The 18,934-nt window shown below is 36.1% G+C and overlaps 1 protein-coding gene across 8 annotated transcripts in view; it reads left to right on the forward strand.

Moving 5' to 3' along the window:
- Positions 1 to 18,934, forward strand: part of LOC109080914 (spectrin beta chain, non-erythrocytic 4-like) — a 68,308-nt gene that overhangs the window by 36,613 nt on the left and 12,761 nt on the right. For 6 of the 8 annotated variants that reach the window (XR_006156994.1, XR_006156995.1, XM_042743495.1 and 3 more), the window contains exons 18-23: positions 1,460 to 1,550; positions 7,430 to 7,576; positions 15,550 to 15,813; positions 17,694 to 17,918; positions 18,001 to 18,090; positions 18,162 to 18,440. Coding sequence is in view for 6 of the 8 variants with exons in the window: in XM_042743495.1 (XP_042599429.1) it covers positions 1,460 to 1,550; positions 7,430 to 7,576; positions 15,550 to 15,813; positions 17,694 to 17,918; positions 18,001 to 18,090; positions 18,162 to 18,440 (1,096 nt within the window). In the remaining 2 variants the exon portion in view is untranslated. Of the gene's footprint in view, positions 1 to 1,459; positions 1,551 to 5,556; positions 6,266 to 7,429; positions 7,577 to 15,549; positions 15,814 to 17,693; positions 17,919 to 18,000; positions 18,091 to 18,161; positions 18,441 to 18,934 lie in introns of those variants that run through there. The other 2 variants (XM_042743500.1, XM_042743499.1) reach the window with 2 other exon arrangements.

Consider the following 18,934-nt stretch of genomic DNA (forward strand, 5'->3'; position numbering starts at 1 on the left):
GCTCGATATACGTCTAGCATCTCCAGACAATTGATATGGCATGTCAGATGGTGACCACTCCACAGACCACGGGCAGGGTGGCCACTCATGACTGCACCCCAACCGGTCATGTACAGCAGGCCTTAAGGTATCACGTTGGACGCAGATGCCATTAGACCCAGTAATTTCTGAAACTGCTTTACAGCCTGACCTGCTGCTGCATACCCTTTGCCCACCAAAGCGGAGCCTTCAGAGACGATGCAGCCCTGGGGGACAGATAGCTTGCAGTCAGATGGATTGTACGATTTGGCGATGATTCAGAATTGTTCTATCGTTAGCAGTCTTTGTGTGGTTCGGACTCAGAGTGGTTCGCGCACAGGCTGTGTGTGCACAGACTCGTAATGTAGCGCGGGCAGGGAGGAACACACAGCCTGAAACGTGATCTGCTTTCGCCCACATGTTTTGTCTTAGCTTTGCTCTTAGACATCGTGATCTTATAAGGACAAACAACACCAAATAAGACTCACAAGACAGACTGATAACATATGCACACACAGAGCGCTTGCTGAAAACAACAAAGCTGATGCCAGCTGCGCAGCACATGCTTTTATAGCTTCCTGGTTGCTTACATCACCCCGCCTGTGACGTCACACCCTTCCATTGGACAGATTGCACACGATATTCAGAGTCGCTCACACTGAGGGCGTTCCCCATAGCGTTCGACGCAGCTCGAGTTCCTGAAGAGGAACCTATTTTAATTTCAATAAAAGCTAATGTTAGGGTTTTTTTTTTCTTATTCATCTGACCTAGATTTACATTATTCTATCTTAAAAAGTTAAAATTTTCCAATGAAAACATTTTTTTCCTTTTGCATCACTAAAAAAACATTGATCTGTGGCTTCATCAAATAATAAGACTAAGCTTGGTTAGTATCCTGTTAGATATATCTGTATGTCATAAATGATGCAGAAATGGCGCAGTTTCCTAAAAATGACCTCGCTATTTGTTAAACTGTATTGTGTTCAACTGTTCTCTAATTCTTCTTTATAGCAAAACCTCTATTCTGTCATCAGGTAGCATTGGTAATGAAACTGTGTTGCACTTTCATTCTAAAAGCAGTGATGTTGTCCTTCTAAGACGTCCTACCACCTGACATCTGTATCTACCCTCCATTTCACTGTGGCACAGAACATGCAACTGCTCCTATAGGCACACTGGATTTCAAATGTTTTTTCCATAGAGGCATAACAAAGAAACTCGCTGTGAATCCACGGTCACTGATCTGTATGCAGTCTCAGTGAGGAGCGTGAAATTGGATTTCGAAGCGCATTTGTGTATGGAATCTGTTATGACCTTCTGTTTTAAACAGAGACTCAGCTATGAAACACTGTCACAAAAAATTTATTAAGAGTTTATTACTGTTTAATCACAAATAAGAAACGAGTTTCTGATTGTTTCTGTGTCTATATACATCTCACAGAGGGAACCAGAACCGTGAACACGCTCAGCAGTGGCTTCATAAACTCAATGACCAGTGGGAGCTCCAGAGGTTTCTACAAGACTGCCATGAGGTAACAATAAAAACTGTGTCACACTTTGTCTTTGTTTTTGAGTGAAACTTGTGCGAGTGATGATTTTTGAACCAAAAGATGTTTGCCTCGCTGAAGGTAAATCTGTGCATCAGTTAAGTGCAGGATTTCAATGTAGCAGGAATATTTGGACATAAGCTCAGGCTTGTTTTTACTGTTCTTTGTAACTTGTAAAAAGCATTTCTTAAATGTAGCAAAATTAAAATAAATTACTCTTATAGGGAGTGTTCTAACCAGTTGCAATAGAAAAAAGTGATATATATGTTTTAATCAAGCTAGTCAAGCTGCAGGACATTTTAATGGTCACTTGGTTTTAAAAACAGTGTTGTAATTGATATAGGGGATATTTTAATTTTAATCACACTGGTCCAAAACCCTGCTCCTTATGACTGTATATTAAACATCAGATATGATTGACTGTGATCGGCACAGCATTTGCATTTCCCCGTGGACAAAGGTTTTGTTGCAGGAAACTTTGCTGACCTTTGTGAAAAGGAGTGTGTTTAATTGTATTGAATGTGCGCTTGTAAATCTTTTTTAAACTTAATATTATTTAATGAAATAAAAGACTACTTAAGTGCACTTAAAGAGATACATTTTAATGGCTTTGTTCTTTTAACACACTAAAGGAAACTTTTAAAAAGTACACTTTGTAGTAATGTTAAATTGAAAGTTTTACTTTAAAGTAAAATTTAAATCATCATGTTTAACGATCTTTTGTCGTGCTTCAAAGAAGTACACTTATTTTGATGTGTTGACTAACATGCTAAGGTACATGTTAAGCACATAATTATAATTTTAACTGTAGTGTTATGTGATATTACAGTTAGAGTTGAAAATATTTGAAATGTGCTTTATTACAACTTTATAAAGCATATTATATATTGTTAAATGTGTGACATACAAATTTTAATAGAAATGACATTAAAGTGCATTTTAGTTTTCCACATTTCAGTATATTTAATTAAATTAAATTTAAAGATATATTTAAGTCCTATTTAAGTCGGTAAAAAGTACTCATTTTAACTATAATCCTAAATTTTGAAATACGAAAACATTAAATTTAGTTCACACCCAAGTATATTCTTTTAAAGTATATTATTTCCATAACAAGTGCTCTTTTTAAAAGTATACTTGCTGTAAGTGTATTTTTTTTCACAATGAGAAACTGATACATTTTTTCATCAGACTTAGTCATGTTATACAGAAGTCTTCCAGTACATGTGGCATTAAGTTTGTGTCTTGAAATGAGCATTGTGGGTAAATGCCTTGTGAAAGCAGTTGTACAGTAGGAGGCTCCCAGTGTGGCCCAAACCTGCAGGATTATTTAGGCTTTGCTTGTTCTTCCCTTCTCATGCTCAATTATTTAGCAGGTCTCCTCATCACTTATTCAGTTGAGAGAGAGGGAACTTCAGTAGTGTGTGTGTGTGTGTGTGTGTGTGTGTGTGTGTGTGTGTTTGTGTGTGTGTGTGTGTGTGTGTGTGTGTGTGTGTGTGTGTGTGTGTGTGTGTGTGTGTGTGTGTGTGTGTGTGTCAAACATGTGTGGAGACTGAGAACACAGTGATCAGAGATGGTCCGAGTGCACTGAATCACTTTCTCTTATGGACTGTGTTTAGAATATCAAATAACAGAAATACTTTCTATGCAAAGCCATATTGTATATAAACAGCATAGACTGTATACTGTAAGCGGACTTTCTGTATGCACTGAAAAGCATAACCAAATTCTTGCTAAAATCTTAAGCAACCTGTGCATGTTGTACTGAATATTGTATCCCACAATTCTCATTGTTTTTTTATTTATTTTTGGAATAAAAATGGTGAATAACTGTTTATGTTTCCAAAATCCCCATCAGAATCAATGGATTTGTTGGTTTCTTTGACACAGTGTAAATACTAGTGTAAAGGAGCCCTGAAATATGCAACATAGTGAGATTGTGTGACTTTTGATTTCTGGATATTGTTGCATACTGCTGTTTGAAATCTTTGTCTTTGCATGATACCTACTGTATTTTATCATAGGCAGTGTCCTGCATTAAACAGTATGCTTTTGAACAGTGGCAGTATGCTTTTGAGTGAGTGGCAGATTTTGGCTAGACTGGGAATCAATCCATACTGCAATCTATGAAGTAACACAGTAACGGCTTATTATTTTTAAAAAATGGTTTAAAAAATCTCAAACAGAACATTTTGTGAAAGTGTGAATTTTTTAAAGGGGTATATTTTTGTTTTGTTGTAAGAACTGCATTTTTAATTCAGAGAGTGACATGTACAAATGAAAGTGTTGTTTTGCATTTTTAATCTAGTTTTGTGTAGCATCTCTTTGCAGTCCAAATGAATCGAGAACCAGATATATCATTTAAAAAGTTAAAAATCAGAGCTGATATTAATTCCAGTTCAATTGTTCATGATTTGGATAGTCAAACCATTATATTGTGGAATACAGTACTTGTTTGTAGTGATATTATTTTTATTAAATACATTGTTTTCAATTTTTCAGTGAAACATTACTACAGTATAATAATATTTATTTAGTTTTATTTTTTTTAAAGTAATAATAATTATTATTATTAATAATAATAATTTTAAGCCATATAAAAACGATAATTTCAACTCTTCAAAAATTAAAAATCATCTAAAAAAAATGTTAAAGTAAAAAAAAAAAATTCTCCTACAATTTTTCGCAGAATTGCAAAAAATAGTGTTTCATTTTTAGTTAGTTATAACAGCAGCCATATTTATATATTATCAGAAGAGGAAAAATAATTCTATATAATACAACCAAATTGTGCAGCCCTACAAGAAAGCACAGCAAAACGGGGTTTTTTTTCCTCACACTTTTGAATCACAAATTGATTTCACAATTGTTTTTTTTTTCTCCCAGATCTTGCAGCCTAGTGTATAGTGCCTACAGCAGAAAAAGTCAGTAGTATGACTGAATGCAATTATAAACACAGCCTATGTGGCACTTTTCTCATTTGCTCTCAGTTGTTGTTCCTTTGCGATGCTTCCTGATCTGAAGTATCACATCATTATCTTAGTTAGTTTAAATGTCTCTCTGTTGTTGGTGGTGGTGTAGTTAACCATCAGTTTACTGGATAATTTATTAACATGTTCCTGGTTGGTCATTCACTCTTTCTTGGATCTATTGCTCCATTAGACCCCAGGGTCTCTTTGAGGAATAGCCATGATTGACCTAAATGGCTTTATGGGTGAGAGCGCTATGTCCCTCATGAGGGCAAAGGTCACTGTATTGTTTAGTAGAGAGGTTCAATTTGTCCTAAAGTATATGTGCACACTCTTAAAAATAAAGTTTCATTAAGAACCTTTAACATCTTTGGACCTTTTCATTCCATATAGTGCAAAAAGGAATTTTTTGTTGATTTTTTTTAAATGTTCTTCACACACAAAAAAAAAAAAAATTATGGAAGTCTGTTCCACTACAAAAAAAAAAAAAAGGTGATTGCGGCTTTCTTACGAATCAGACTTTTTTTTACTGTTCTGTGTTGATATCTCGTAATTCTGTTCTTTTGGTTCTACCAGTTGCAACTATCTCATAATTCTGACTTTATTTTTCACAGCTTCAAATTTGTAACCTTAACATTTCACAATTCTTATTTTTTCCTCAGAATTGTGAGTTTACAATTGTGAGTTTATATCTCACCATTCTCGCTGTCTGTCGTGAAATTTGTGTGAATTGTGAGGAAAAAGTGAGTGTTTTGAGGAAAAAATTTACAATTTCCTTTTTTTTATCCTTTGGCAGAAACAAGCTTCCATGAAAAACAGAGCTTTTAAGAACTGATCACTAAAAGGTTCTTTTGGGAAGCAAAAATGGTTCTTCTATGGCTGTGAAAACCCTCTTTTGGATCCTTTATTTTTAAGAGTGCAGGTTGTGATCTGACAGATTGCTGCTCGTTCCCTCATTTTTTGATCCTCTGTTTCTCTATAGCTTGGCTGCGCCTCAGTCGCTCATTCGTATTCGCTTAAAGAGCCTAGTGTTGCCCTTGTGACGCCTGCAACTACGTACGCTCCCCCTCTCTCTCTATATGGTTTTCTCTCCCTCCCTCCTTGTCTCTCTCCCTCTCTTTCCATCTATTTGTCTCTCCGCATGCTTTTCTTTCATCGTGGATGCTGCAGCGGGAGAAACTGGGTCTTTCAGCTCTGCAGTATTGAGTCAAGCTTATATTACAAAACAGGAGGAGGAGAGGAAGAGAGGCGGCACAGACCGGAAGAAGACAATATGGATTTGTTTGAGATGCAAGACGCTGCACAAACGGGGTGAAGAGTGTCTCTCTCTCTCTCTCTCTCTCTCTCTCTCTCTATGTCTGTCCGCGGCTAGTGTTTGTACATTAATAATCATCGCTGCTGGGCTCATTTCTCTCCTCGCTGTAACTCAGTCGGGCCTCCGCTCGGGCTCCAGACAGATAATATTCTGTACCTTTTTGGGGATTTTCTACTAAGATGCACAGCGCTTCTTGTGTGCTCTGGATTTTATACAGTCATTTAAGGATTTAGTTTGGTCCAATAATAGTGCTCGCTGAGTTCTCCACACATGTCTTGAATATTTCATCCAGCACTGTTTTTGGACTGTACTTGCGTGTGTGTTCTGGCCAGCGTTGGGTTTTGCTGCTCACCTGGGCTCAGGTGAACATGTGGATTTGGGAACGTGACTGACAGATTCTTCACAAACTGATTCAGGTGGTAATTATAATAATATTTCAAATTATATATAATATATATATATAATATATATATATATATATATATATATATATATATATATTATATATATATACACCCTTAGTTTACATATAATGTACTCATCAACTTTTTTCAATTATTATATTGCCATTTTTATATATTGCATCATGAAATATGTTTATGCATTTCTTGATGCTACTGTATGTGAAGTGTATATTTTAGGGTTTTTTTGCAGTTCACCTGAATAGTCCTGCAGTGTGACTAAATATTTTTTTTTAAAGAACAAATGTTTGGCTATATATTTATCACAAATAAAGATGAATAATGATTGTAAAATAATGAGAAAGATGTTGTTTAAAATAGTTTTTGATGAAGTAATGCATGTTGCACTGCTGTCACAGCACGACTTGACAACTACTATAAAATATAATAAAATATATATGATATATGTGGTATTTCCTGCATGTACTTTGTCTATTTGATTTCATATGCTTGGTAGTTTTGCTTTTGTTACGTATTTATTATTTATCTGTTATGTTTTACTACCATGTTAATTTCTCTGTTAATTTTGCTATTACTGTTAAATTGATGCTAGCTACATCTAAGGTTAAAATACATATAGCTACATATAGGTTAAAATATGTATATGAAGAATTCTTCTGTTCATTTTATTTTATGTGGAATTTCATGCAAAAGTTTATTTAAAAAAATGTAAATACAGTATTGTGGTGAAAGTAAAAAGTAATTTTCGATACACATGCAAAGCTTTATTAATAGCCTAATTTTTAAACATATTTGTTTGCTTGCTTTTTACAACTATCATGCATTTTTGAGTCATGAATATCATTGTTTTCTTAATTCTGAAAGAGAGTCAATATTTTTTTTCTGTTTTCTGATATTCTTGATACATGAAAAAAATGGCATATGCATGTTAATATGCCACACAGACTCTGATACTAATATAATGATAATGAAATATTATTCAAATTAAATGTAAAACATTTATCATAGATGTGTTTTCATGTTATGTATGCTTATGTCTTTTTTTAAAGAAACAAATAGGTGTGAAAATCATATCACAGACCACAGGATCACATGATTTTTCTTAGACATGAGTTTTGAGTGTGACTCCTAACGCCTGTGTGGATGTGTGTTTCACAGATTGGAGATTGGGTGGCAGAAAAGATGCTAATGGCTCGCGACACCTCCCGCGACGAGACTCAGAAGCTTCATAAGAAGTGGCTAAAACACCAGACCTTCATGGCAGAACTTGCTCAGAACAAGGAGTGGCTGGACAAGATGGAGAAAGTAAGTTCTCAGGGTTATGCTGTGCTCACTATCTTTGCTAATAGTAGTTAATACTCTTAGATAATTAAGTGTGTGCAGATGCTCGGTGCCATTCTTCACTTGGCTTGAAAAATGCTGTTAGGCACCTTGAAATGAAAAAAACACTCAGCTGAAAGTCTTTCTCTGTTGACTCATATTCCATTATAGAAACAGAGCCAGTAATCAGAGATGGCATGGCATTTAACAAGGGCAAATCCACTTAGTGTATCATTTACATTTAGTGGTGCACACACACACTTTCTATATTGTTTTGCATAGTAATTATTGTTAGTCATATTTATGGGATTGTATGGTTTATACGCATTATCTTCTGATGCCAGCCGCTAAATGTGATGTTGTTGAATACTGTTGTTGTGTATGGTTTGACAAGGTTGTGTGTTTGATGTATTCTGGATATGCCAGGATTTTCTACGCTAATGAATGTGAATTGTATTTTGGGGTCAGTAAGTGTGAGATACCCGGAACAAATTAGACATCTTTACTCATATTAGTTTGAATATGTGTATGAATCTGACAGGACAGATAATATGGGTGTGTGACAGGGTCTGTGAAATAAAAAAAAATATGTATACATTTTTAAATGTTATATTTATATGTAATGAAAAAAAAATGAAAATTTGCTATCCAAGGTATGAGTTTGTGGAAACAGATTTAGCATTGCATCACTTGCTCACCAATGGATGCTCTGCAGTGAATGGGTGCCGTCAGAATGAGAGTCCAAACAGCTGATAAAAACACCACAATAATCCACACCACTCCAGTCCATCACTTAATGTCTTGTGAAGTGAAAAGCTGCATGATTAAGAAACAAATCCATCAAGACGTTTTAACTTTTAACCATCGCTTTTGACCACAATATGACTCCATAATCCATAATAGTGCTTTTTCCAGTGAAAAATGCATTGTTTTGTTTTTTTTTTTGTCTTTCGCTTTTGACCACAATATGACTGTATAATCGAACTGGAGTGGTGTGGATTACTTGTGGATTATTGTGGTGTTTTTATCAGCTGTTTGGACCTCATTCTGACGGCACCCATTCACTGCAGAGGAACCATTGGTGAGTAAGTGATGCAATGCTACCTTTCCCCAAATCTGATGTAGAAACAAATTCATCTACATATAGGATGGCCTGAGGGTTAGTATACTTAAACAAATTTTCATCTTTGAGTGAACTATTCCTTTAATGCTTTTTTTGCAACTGAAGCCTAAATTAAAGTCGCTATTAATATCTGGCCTACCGAGACAACTCCAAAACGAATGATACAAAGTAATCACGAAATTCAAGTTGCTAATACATGCTGCTTGCTTGATTTTACCAGCATAATCATCAAGAATATTATGTAAATGCTTGATAGTGTGTGATAGCATGTGAGGACTGTGTTTGTGTGTGTGTGTGTGTGTGTGTGTGTGTGTGTGTGTGTGTGTGTGTGTGTGTGTGTGTGTGTGTGTGTGTGTGTGTGTGTGTGTGTGTGTGCAGATTTCTCTTGACCTAGTATTTCCCGTAGACAGCTGAATGCTGGGACCCATTTCATTTCTCTGTCATATAACCTTAAACTAGTTACCAGGAATAGAAATATGCTGAACTGTGCTAGCTACATATTTATAAGAGCGCCCTGGATTCATGTACCACGCTCTTATTTTCTGCTGAATTTGGGCCATTTGGACAGCTTTGCTTTGCTGTACCTGCTACATAAATGCTTTACACATTCACCGTGTTCACAGGTGTATTCACAAGGGTCAAATCAATCTTTAGTTTGGACAGCTTTGTAGCTCTTTTTTTTCTTTTTTTTGTTTCTTTTTTTATTGGTAAAGTTGTTTGGCTAACACTGTTTGTTAATAACTTGTAGTGTTTTTTTGTTTGATTTTGTCAGTCATATCCAGTGTCTTAGTTTATTAATTCATCGCTGCTCTTTAGCCAAAAAGTTTGGCAATTCACCAACATGTATAGTATACACTTGGATAAATTAGCTTTGATATAGAATTAATTTTATCTGCCATGCAAAAAAAAATGTACTCTGTCTTTGACATGTATTTTTTATTATTATGGTGTTTTTTCTTGTGTGTGTCTCTATATCTTTTGTGAGGGTCTCTTTTTAAATGTGGTCAGAAATGATGCCTAGTTTGCTAGGTAAGGGGAACAAAACAACTTACCTACCCTATATGTACCCCTATATATACAAAATACAGTTTGTCCGTAATTTAAGCATTTTAGGCCATTTTTAAGGGCATCAATTGCAAAGCAAAAGGTTCTTGATGCACAGATGCACTGAAATGCATCACTGAAAGGTTACATGTATTGAGATTCATTCATGGAATAACATGTTATTATGCAGCAGTATATTCTTTACATGCTCATATAGTAAGAGCTTCTGTTCATTAATCTGTATTTTTCAGTAAACGGTGTTATGCAGCACCTCTTGCAATGGACACATGCGTTATAATTACAACATGCTGTTTTGACTAGTTCTGATCCAGTGTCACTAACCCAGCAGCTGTCAGATGGAGCAGTCATGCCAAATCAAGTGAAGTTGAGGGGAGTATGTGTCTGTTGCTAGGTGCTGTATCTCTTTAGCTGTCTCATGTGGAATTCATGCCAATATGTGTCATGTGTGAAGGTTATCTGTGCTGCCTACTCTTCACACTTCCATGTAAATAGTTCACAGGAAGTGATGAGATGCACTTCCAGGTCAGTATGAACCGGAACAATGCAATGCATGATTTGGTTTAGGTGCACTGGTAGCATATAACAAAACTAATAATATGTGTGTGTGTATGTGTATGTATTTATATTTATATATATATATATATATATATATAGTAACAGTGAGATTAGTGTATCCTTTAGAAGTATTGTTTATTGTTAGTTCATGTTAGCTAATGTAGTTAATAATGGAACCTTATTGTAAAGTGTGACCCACAGAAAGCATTTATACCAAAATGGTTATTTTAAAGCAAAGTAAACGTATAAAGTAATATTGCAATATTAATTCTTATTTTTTAAAAAATAAGCATATACTGTATAAATGGGTCATATATATATATATATATATATATATATATATATATATATATATATATATATATATATTTTTTTTTTTTTTTTTTTTTTTTTTTTTTTTTTAAACATTAACAAATAATCACCAAGATATATTTTTTACTGTCCAATTTTGGTAACACTTTACAATTGAAGTTATAGATTGAAGTCACTTGTTATAGTGTCATTTTACAAACAGGCACTGAGTAATAATAATTAGTAACTATAGGTACTTACTATAAGGTTAGGATTAGGGTTTAGTGTAGGATTAGTTGCTTGTAATTATGCATAAATTAATGTTAGTAAGTGCATGTAATGTGTAACTACATCACCCTAAAATAAAGTGTTATCCAAATAGTTTTCTTGGCCCCTCATAAGTTTTTAATCCATCTTTAATTAATCCTTCTCCATTTCTTACAATTGTCCTTAAATTATCGTTTTTATCCATAAATGACTTTTTGATATTAGCATAATATCTCCAGCCAAAACAATGTTTCCTGGAGGGTATTTATTATGTTTTGCGCCTTTGGGAATCGTGCTAACAGCTGGGCCTGCGGAAACTTATTCCCAGAGCAATATGGTACCTCACCAGTTCAATATTGTTTGTCATTGGTTCCTTGTGTGTTCACATGCATGTGATCTCCTGCATATTAATTACCAACGTTTCAATAATCTGATTTTAGTTTGCTGCCATCTTGAAAGGACATGCAAAGTCACAGAGAAAATATCGCTTTGATGAAACTTCAGGAGTCCTACAGTGACTCATTAGACACTCAGACACAGATTACCCGTCTTATTCCTCCCACCAACCACCTCTCCCACACCCACTCTTCTCTCAAGTGTACACTCTTTAGTGTTTTGTCATCGCCACAGCACGACGACGATGAAGTAAACGATGTGACTGTGAGCGCACGCGGTGCATGTTGGGAGCTCAGGCCAGATTCCTGAGGAGGCAAAGAGAACGAGAGGCTGTCATCGAGAGAGAGATGTTACGTAAAGCCTCTCGCAGCACCATGTTTAACTCAGTTCTTCTGCGTAAAGCCGCTCTACTGCACACTGCATAAAATGCATAAAAAGTTTTTTGTTTTTCTTTCTCAGACCCTTGTGTTCTCATCTCATCTTCAGGACAACAGAGCAGTAAATATCCATACACAATACACAGCTAATGTAACCTTTAGAGATCACTTGTCCTATTTCCCAGCTTCTTCTCACATCAAAAAAAGACTTTGCAGCAGCTGCTGCAATGTGACATGCACGACTGGGACAGACTCCCATCAGATTACACATAAGCAACATCACAGAGAGACACAAATAATGCAAAAAACGCTGTAACATACAGTAGTAGTAAAATAAATAATTAGTTTTAATGCAGTATTAATAATTTATTTTCATTATGTATGTCAGTATGAGCTAAATTATGTGTTTGGCCATGATAGTCATCATTCTGGGTTAACCTCTAATTTACATATTTAAAAAGCATGAATATTTAATTAAATAAGCATCATTTAGTTTAGCACTGCAACTCGGGCAGGACTCATAAATGTGAAACGTTGCTTATTTCAGAGTGTAAATTGTATTAACCGAGTTTAAAAAAGGTCAAAGGGTTAATTTTTCAATATATTATGTAATTATGTTTTAATTGGATAACATATGCTGTACATGCACTGCAAAAAAAAATATTTATCCAAGTTGTAAATAAAACAAAGAAAATTGTTCACATTGTACAAGAAAATATTACTTCAGTCTTTCAGTACTTCAGCTTGTATTTTACTTTAAAATTTCATGTTTAATTTGCTACTTGCTGTTTCTATGTAATTATTTGAAATTTATCTCACAAAATTATTATTTATTTTTTCCCCACTTCATAGCTACATGATCCAGCATTGTTTTTTCACATACTTTAGATAGCCTGTGATGTCACCTTTTGGCTGTCGGTGTGTGTGTGTGTGTGTGTGTGTGTGTGTGTGTGTGTGTGTGTGTGTGTGTGTGTGTGTGTGTGTGTGTGTGTGTGTGTGTGTGTGTGTGAGTGGGAAGCAGCTGATCTGATTCCTGTGCTCATGGGCATCATTTCCATGGTCACTGCTGTATCGCTGTACCAACCCCCTTCTCTTCAGCCAGTGCTGACAGAGAGGATGAATTATAATGGTTGGCTGTGTTGGGGGAGGGACGCTGTATGTGTGTGTATGTGCATGTGTGTGTTTTAGGATCCCGTGGTCTGTGTGGAGATCAGGTGGGGGAGGGCCAGTGTGTGTGTGTGAGAGAGGTGTACTAGTTTAGTCTGCGCTCGTGCCAGCTTCTGTAGACCTGTCTGTGATACATTCAAATACAGAACATTCACCAAAAACATCTTTTGCACAAGAGTATTTGGTGAACGAACAATGAAACAGAACAGAAACAATGAGATATAAATAGGTTTTTACATTTCCACAGAACATTTGAGTGCTTGTTTTCCATGCAAAAGTTTGTGTCTATTGTGTTAGGGTGTTTGCAGGTCATTGCAATGTGGTTGGTAAGATGTTTTGATTTTTTTGTTTTGTTTTGGTTTATGTTGCTATGCAATTGCTTGCATTCTGATTGGTTACAAGGTGGGAGTTACATGCCAACTCTTAATAATGAGGATCAAACCCCTAACACTATTTGCACTACCCTTGTGTAAAAGAAGTACACTTTAGCACATTTAGAGTACTGTTAAAATATATATGATAAATAATATACTGTTAAAATATATACAGAACTTAAAAGGGTTAGTTCACCCAAAAATACAAATTCTGTCATTAATTACTCACCCTCATGTCGTTCCAAACCTGTAAGACCTTCGTTCATCTTTGGAACACAAATTAAGATATTTTTGATGAAATCTGACAGCTTTCTGACCCTCCATATACAGCAATGCAACTGAAATGTTCGACACATGCGTGTGCCTTCCTCTGCTCATAAACTCATAAACAGCTGATGATGCACAGCGGATAAGAATTGTTGAAAAGTCATTATTTTTGTTTTCTTTGTGCACAAAAATATTCTCATAGCTTCATAAAATTACAGTTGAACCAATGGTGTGACACGGACTATTTTAACCAAGTCCTTAAAACATTCCTGGCAACATTTCTGTTGCGTTGCTGTCTAAGCAGGGTCAGAAAGCTCTCGGATTTCATCAAAAATATCTTAATTTTACGGGTTTGAAAACGACACGAGGGTGAGCAATTAATGACAGAATTTTCATTTTTGGGTGAACTATCCCTTTAAGTATGCAAATGTGAAACATTGCTAATGATAAATTTAAATATCTATTCATTTCTATTGAAACTTGTATGTCAGGTATTTAAATATTTTTTTTCAGTTAAGCATTTGTAATGAGGAATTATTGCATTTAAAATATATTAACTTTAAATGTAATACTGAATAACACACTGGACTTAAGCATTTTACATGTGCTTTAGTATGTTAATCAGCACATTAAAATAAGTGTACTGTACTTGAATGAATGATGCATTTATATAGCGCTTTATTGTGTATTGCTGTACACCCAAAGTGCTTTACACTCATGTGGGGGGTTTCTCCTCAACCACCGCCAGTGTGCAGCATCCACCTGGATGAGACTTTATTACAAAGTGCACTTTTAAAAAGTATACTTAAGTGTACTCTTTTTAAGTACACTAAAGTGGTATTTTATTTAATGAAAATTATATTATCAGCAAGTAGAGTTCTTTAAAAAGTAAACTTAAAAGATCTGAAGTACACCACAATCCACGTTCAGAATCAGTACAATTAAGCGCACTTCTTTTTCACAAATGTAGTAATAGTGAAAGTAGCTAACAGCTTTAAAATGCACTGTTTATATAGTTCTAACTTTTAAATCTAAATGTGGAGGCACAGATGAGTGTCTGAGGAACAAATATACTTCAGCAGTTTCATAATCAGTGTGTGTCTGTGATGGAGCATCTGCTCTCATCGTTGGATCAGCTTTCTCTGTCCTGAGCTGATCTGAAGTGACGCAGGTGCAGTTTTCTTTTAGGTAGGCTGGAGTCCAGACTGTACTCAGCACTCTGTTACACTGAGCTGTGATCACTTTGAGCTGATAATGACTAGTTCATCAGATTTAGCCAGTGTATTTGTGCTTTCATTGCTAAAAGCAGAGATGGAGGATGTTGGCGCCAATGCTATTGTTGTTTCCATATTGGAACATGTTGGCTTTTATGCGCTTGTTTAGTGTTGAGAAGCCTGATGCATTTAAGTGATTCCAGCCTTTCAGTTTAATTGAACTAGCTCAAAAAAAAATTCATTGATTCAGTTCGAGTCATGACTAAACCAGTTTACTGCACAAGTTCAGTCAAATTTTAAAATGTGTGTGTGTGTGTGTGTGTGTGTATATATATATATATATATATATATATATATACATATATATATATATATATATATATAAAGTTGAAGACATAACATATTTCATTTTTTTTAATATATATATATAATTCCCAAGTGCTGTTTAACAGAGAGGATTTTTTTTTTCAACACAGCATTTCTGAACATCATTAAATCATTTATTTAGGAAGCTTGGAATGTTTATAATACAAATATATAATAAAAAAATGATAACCAAGAATAAAAAAAGTCTACAGGTCAAAATTATTAGCCCTTCTTACTCCAAACATAGGCATCATCTCTATGATTGGAAGTGTCTGTTCTTCAGAAGAACTGTCCGGGCCTCTAGTGTCTGCACTCATGTAACTTTTGTAGTTATTTCTTTCTTTCTTTTTTAACAAGGGTAGCAGTGTTTGGGAATCCCATCTGGAAGCTCTCATTTATTTCTGCAGTTCTATTTTGTGCCACTAGTGGAACAGAAACGGTCAGTTTTCACCTCTGAATACTGATGGTTTTCTCTGTGTGTTATTGGTTTTCTCAGGAGGGCCAGCGGTTGATGCAGGAGAAGCCGGAGATGAGCGCGCTGGTGAAGAAGAAGCTGGAGGAGATCCGTGAGTGCTGGCAGGATCTGGAGAGCACCACCCAAGCCAAAGCCCGGCAGCTGTTCGAGGCCAACCGGGCCGACCTGCTGGTACAGAACTACTCCAACCTGGACCAGCGACTCGAGCAGCTTGAGGGACAGCTGTCACACGTGGACTACGGCCAGGACCTGACCACTGTCAACAAGCAGCTGAAGAAACTACAGGTCTTTACTCTTATTTTACAGACACACGTATCAGCAGCTTTCAGTCTCACGAGTTTAGAAACGCTTTGTGCATCAAGATGATGTTTCCTCCAGATCTTGCTTTTATTTTTGATCTGTCAGATTGCTGGTTTCCAACATGCCTTTAATTTGCTCTTTATTTCTTTCCTGTGCCGAAGACTTTTATTTTCTTTTCCACTGCTGCATTTACTGGTAATATGAGCCTCATCACTGTCCACCGTATGAGTGTGATTCATGTCACTGGTGTGGCTCTCCTCTCTGACAGCATGCCATGGCTCTCAGCTGATCTGAGTTCAGTTTCAGCTCTGTCCCCACGTCACTCCACCCTCATCACCATCAGCGGTATTGTAGCATCTTCATTTCGCTTTCTTGATTTGCACATGCCCTCTCTCTTTCTTTCAATTTGCTTCTACGTTCTTTAAATTCCCATCAGTCTTCACCAGAATATATTTCATATGTGCATCATAGGCAGCGGTCAATGCGGAATGACCAGTCCTATGTGTGTGTGTGGGAGTGTGTGGTTTTTATTGTGTTATGTTTCCTGTCCTTTTATACATCAGCATATTTCAAACATTTTGTCTTCAGTAGCATTTACTGTAGTTAAAAATGTAAGCTCTCTAAAATATTTTTTTTAAATGTTTTTAGGTGTGCCAGTCAAAATGAAACATTTCAAGTAGTAATTCTGATTCTAGATTCTTTTTAAGGTTCGTTTGCATTTTTTGTAATAGTAGTAATGACATGCAGTTATTTATAATAATGCAGTACATGAAGTCTCTTCTAGTTTGATGTAAACGTTGTCATTGACGACGTAAAGTCAATGAATTGCTGCGTCTCATTTCAGAATGAAAATAGCAATGGTGTGTTTGTAATAGTTGGCACAGGGTTGAATCTCATTACTGTAATTACTGTAGATATATGAGTCTGGATTGGTCGTTTACTCTGGTTCACTTCACTGTCTTAATTTTTGTAACATCTGACCCGAATGGGTTACGGCATGAGGATCTTTTTTAGCACAAACCATTCAAAAGTTTGGTTTTGGTATTAGACTGCATTTATTTGATCAGTAAAAATGGTAATATTGTGAAATATTATTACAATTTAAAATAGCTGTTTTCTATTTTAATTTATTTTCTATTTTTATTTATTTTGTTAACTATAAAAAAAATTCCTGTGATCAATGCTGAATTTTGAGCACCATTAGTCTTCAGTGTCACATGATCAGAAATCATTAATAATATGCCGATTTGCCGCTAAAGAAACATTTATTACTATTATCAACTGTTGAAATAGTTTAATATTTTTGAAACTGTGATACTTTATTCTCAAGATTATTTGATGAATGGAACGTTCAGTAGAACAGCAGTTACTTGAAATAGAAATATTTGGTAAATGATGTCTTCATAAATGTCTTTACGGTCACTTTTAATACTTGTAATGCATCCTTGCTTAAGTATTAATTTCTTTTTAAAAATCTTGCTGACACCAGACGTTTGAATGTTAGTGTATGTCCTGATATCTTCGCTATCAAACCTAGTGTCATTTGCCATTTTAAAGGAATGACAAGCACGTTTTAACATGAATGAGCGATTTCTTTGGAAGTTTGAAAGGTTTATGATGATGTCATAACTCAATTCCTGTCTCTTTGGTTTGTCTGGTGTTCTTCCTCTCCTCTTTCCCACTATCTATACTGTCGTCATTTTTAACTGTGCTCCACTGTGCTGAACTGTGTATCTCTCCAACCTTCTCTCTTTGATGTCCACTTCGTTCTCTTGTCCGTCCTTCCTGTTCTACACTTCAAATGACCTCTTCGTTGATGTTCTTTTGCTCATTCATCATGTTCACTCCACCTTCACCTCTAACAGACGATGGAGTGTCAGATGGAGGAGTGGTATAAAGAGGTCGGAGAGCTGCAGGCTCAGGCAGCTTCCATCCCTCAGCAGGGGCAGGTGATGGGAAAGGTGTCCGAGAGACAAGTCGGTGTGGAAACACGAATTGTACGACTGATTGAGCCTCTGAAAGAGAGACGTCGTATCCTGCTGGCCTCTAAAGAAGTGCACCAAGTGGGCCGTGACCTTGAAGATGAAATTGTGAGTTTAGCAACCTCATTATAACTATTAGCTTTAATACATTTTGAAATGTGCAACATGCTGTGAATGTGTTTGTCCGCAGTTGTGGATACAAGAGCGTCTTCCAGTGGCCACTTCTCAGGAACATGGCACAAGTTTACAAGCTGTACAGCAACTCATGAAGAAGAATCAAGTAAGACAGCATCAAAAACTGTACTGAACAGAACTCTCAAGACTCTGTTTCTCATGGTCATCTCCTCTCAGAGTCTGCAGAGAGAGCTTCAAGGTCATCGTGGACATGTGGAGGATGTTCTGGAGAGAGCAGGTGTGATCGCGTCCATCCGCAGTCCAGAGGCAGACAGCATCAGGGCCGGCATGGAGCAGCTCCATCAGCTGTGGGAGGTGCTGTGGAGCGAGACCGAGCACCGGCAGCTCCGGCTGGATGTCATGTACCAGGCACAGCAGTTCTACTTCGATGCAGGAGAGGTGGAGGCCTGGCTCAGCGAGCAGGAACTGCACATGATGAATGAGGAGACGGGAAAGGTAGGAGAAGAGAACAGACCGGTCATGTGGGGGTGGGAAACACCAAACAGCATACTGGGGTGATGATATATATTAAATATATTGAATATATTAAAACTTAATTTTTGATTAGTAATAATGCATTGCTAAGTAATTCATTTAGACAACTTTAAAGGCGATTTTCTCAATATTTAGATTTTTTTGCACCCTTAGATTCCAGATTTTTAAATAGTTGTATCTCTGCCAAATATTGTGCGATCCTATCAAACCATACATCAATGGAAAGCTTATTTATTCAGCTTTCACGGGCTGTATAAATCTCAATTTCGAAAAATTGACCCTTATGACTGGTTTTGTGGTCCAGGGTCACAAATCATAATTAAATTTTTTGTTTTTGGCGGGGCCAGGGAAATTGTTGGACCATCTTGGACCAAAAATCTTCATTGTTCGAGACCTGTGTATTCAACATTTTTTTAAGGACTTTAGTTTCAGGCATACCTCGTCATTTTCTGGGA

This window comes from Cyprinus carpio, chromosome B18 (genome assembly GCF_018340385.1).
Source record: "Cyprinus carpio isolate SPL01 chromosome B18, ASM1834038v1, whole genome shotgun sequence".
NCBI lineage: Eukaryota > Metazoa > Chordata > Actinopteri > Cypriniformes > Cyprinidae > Cyprinus > Cyprinus carpio.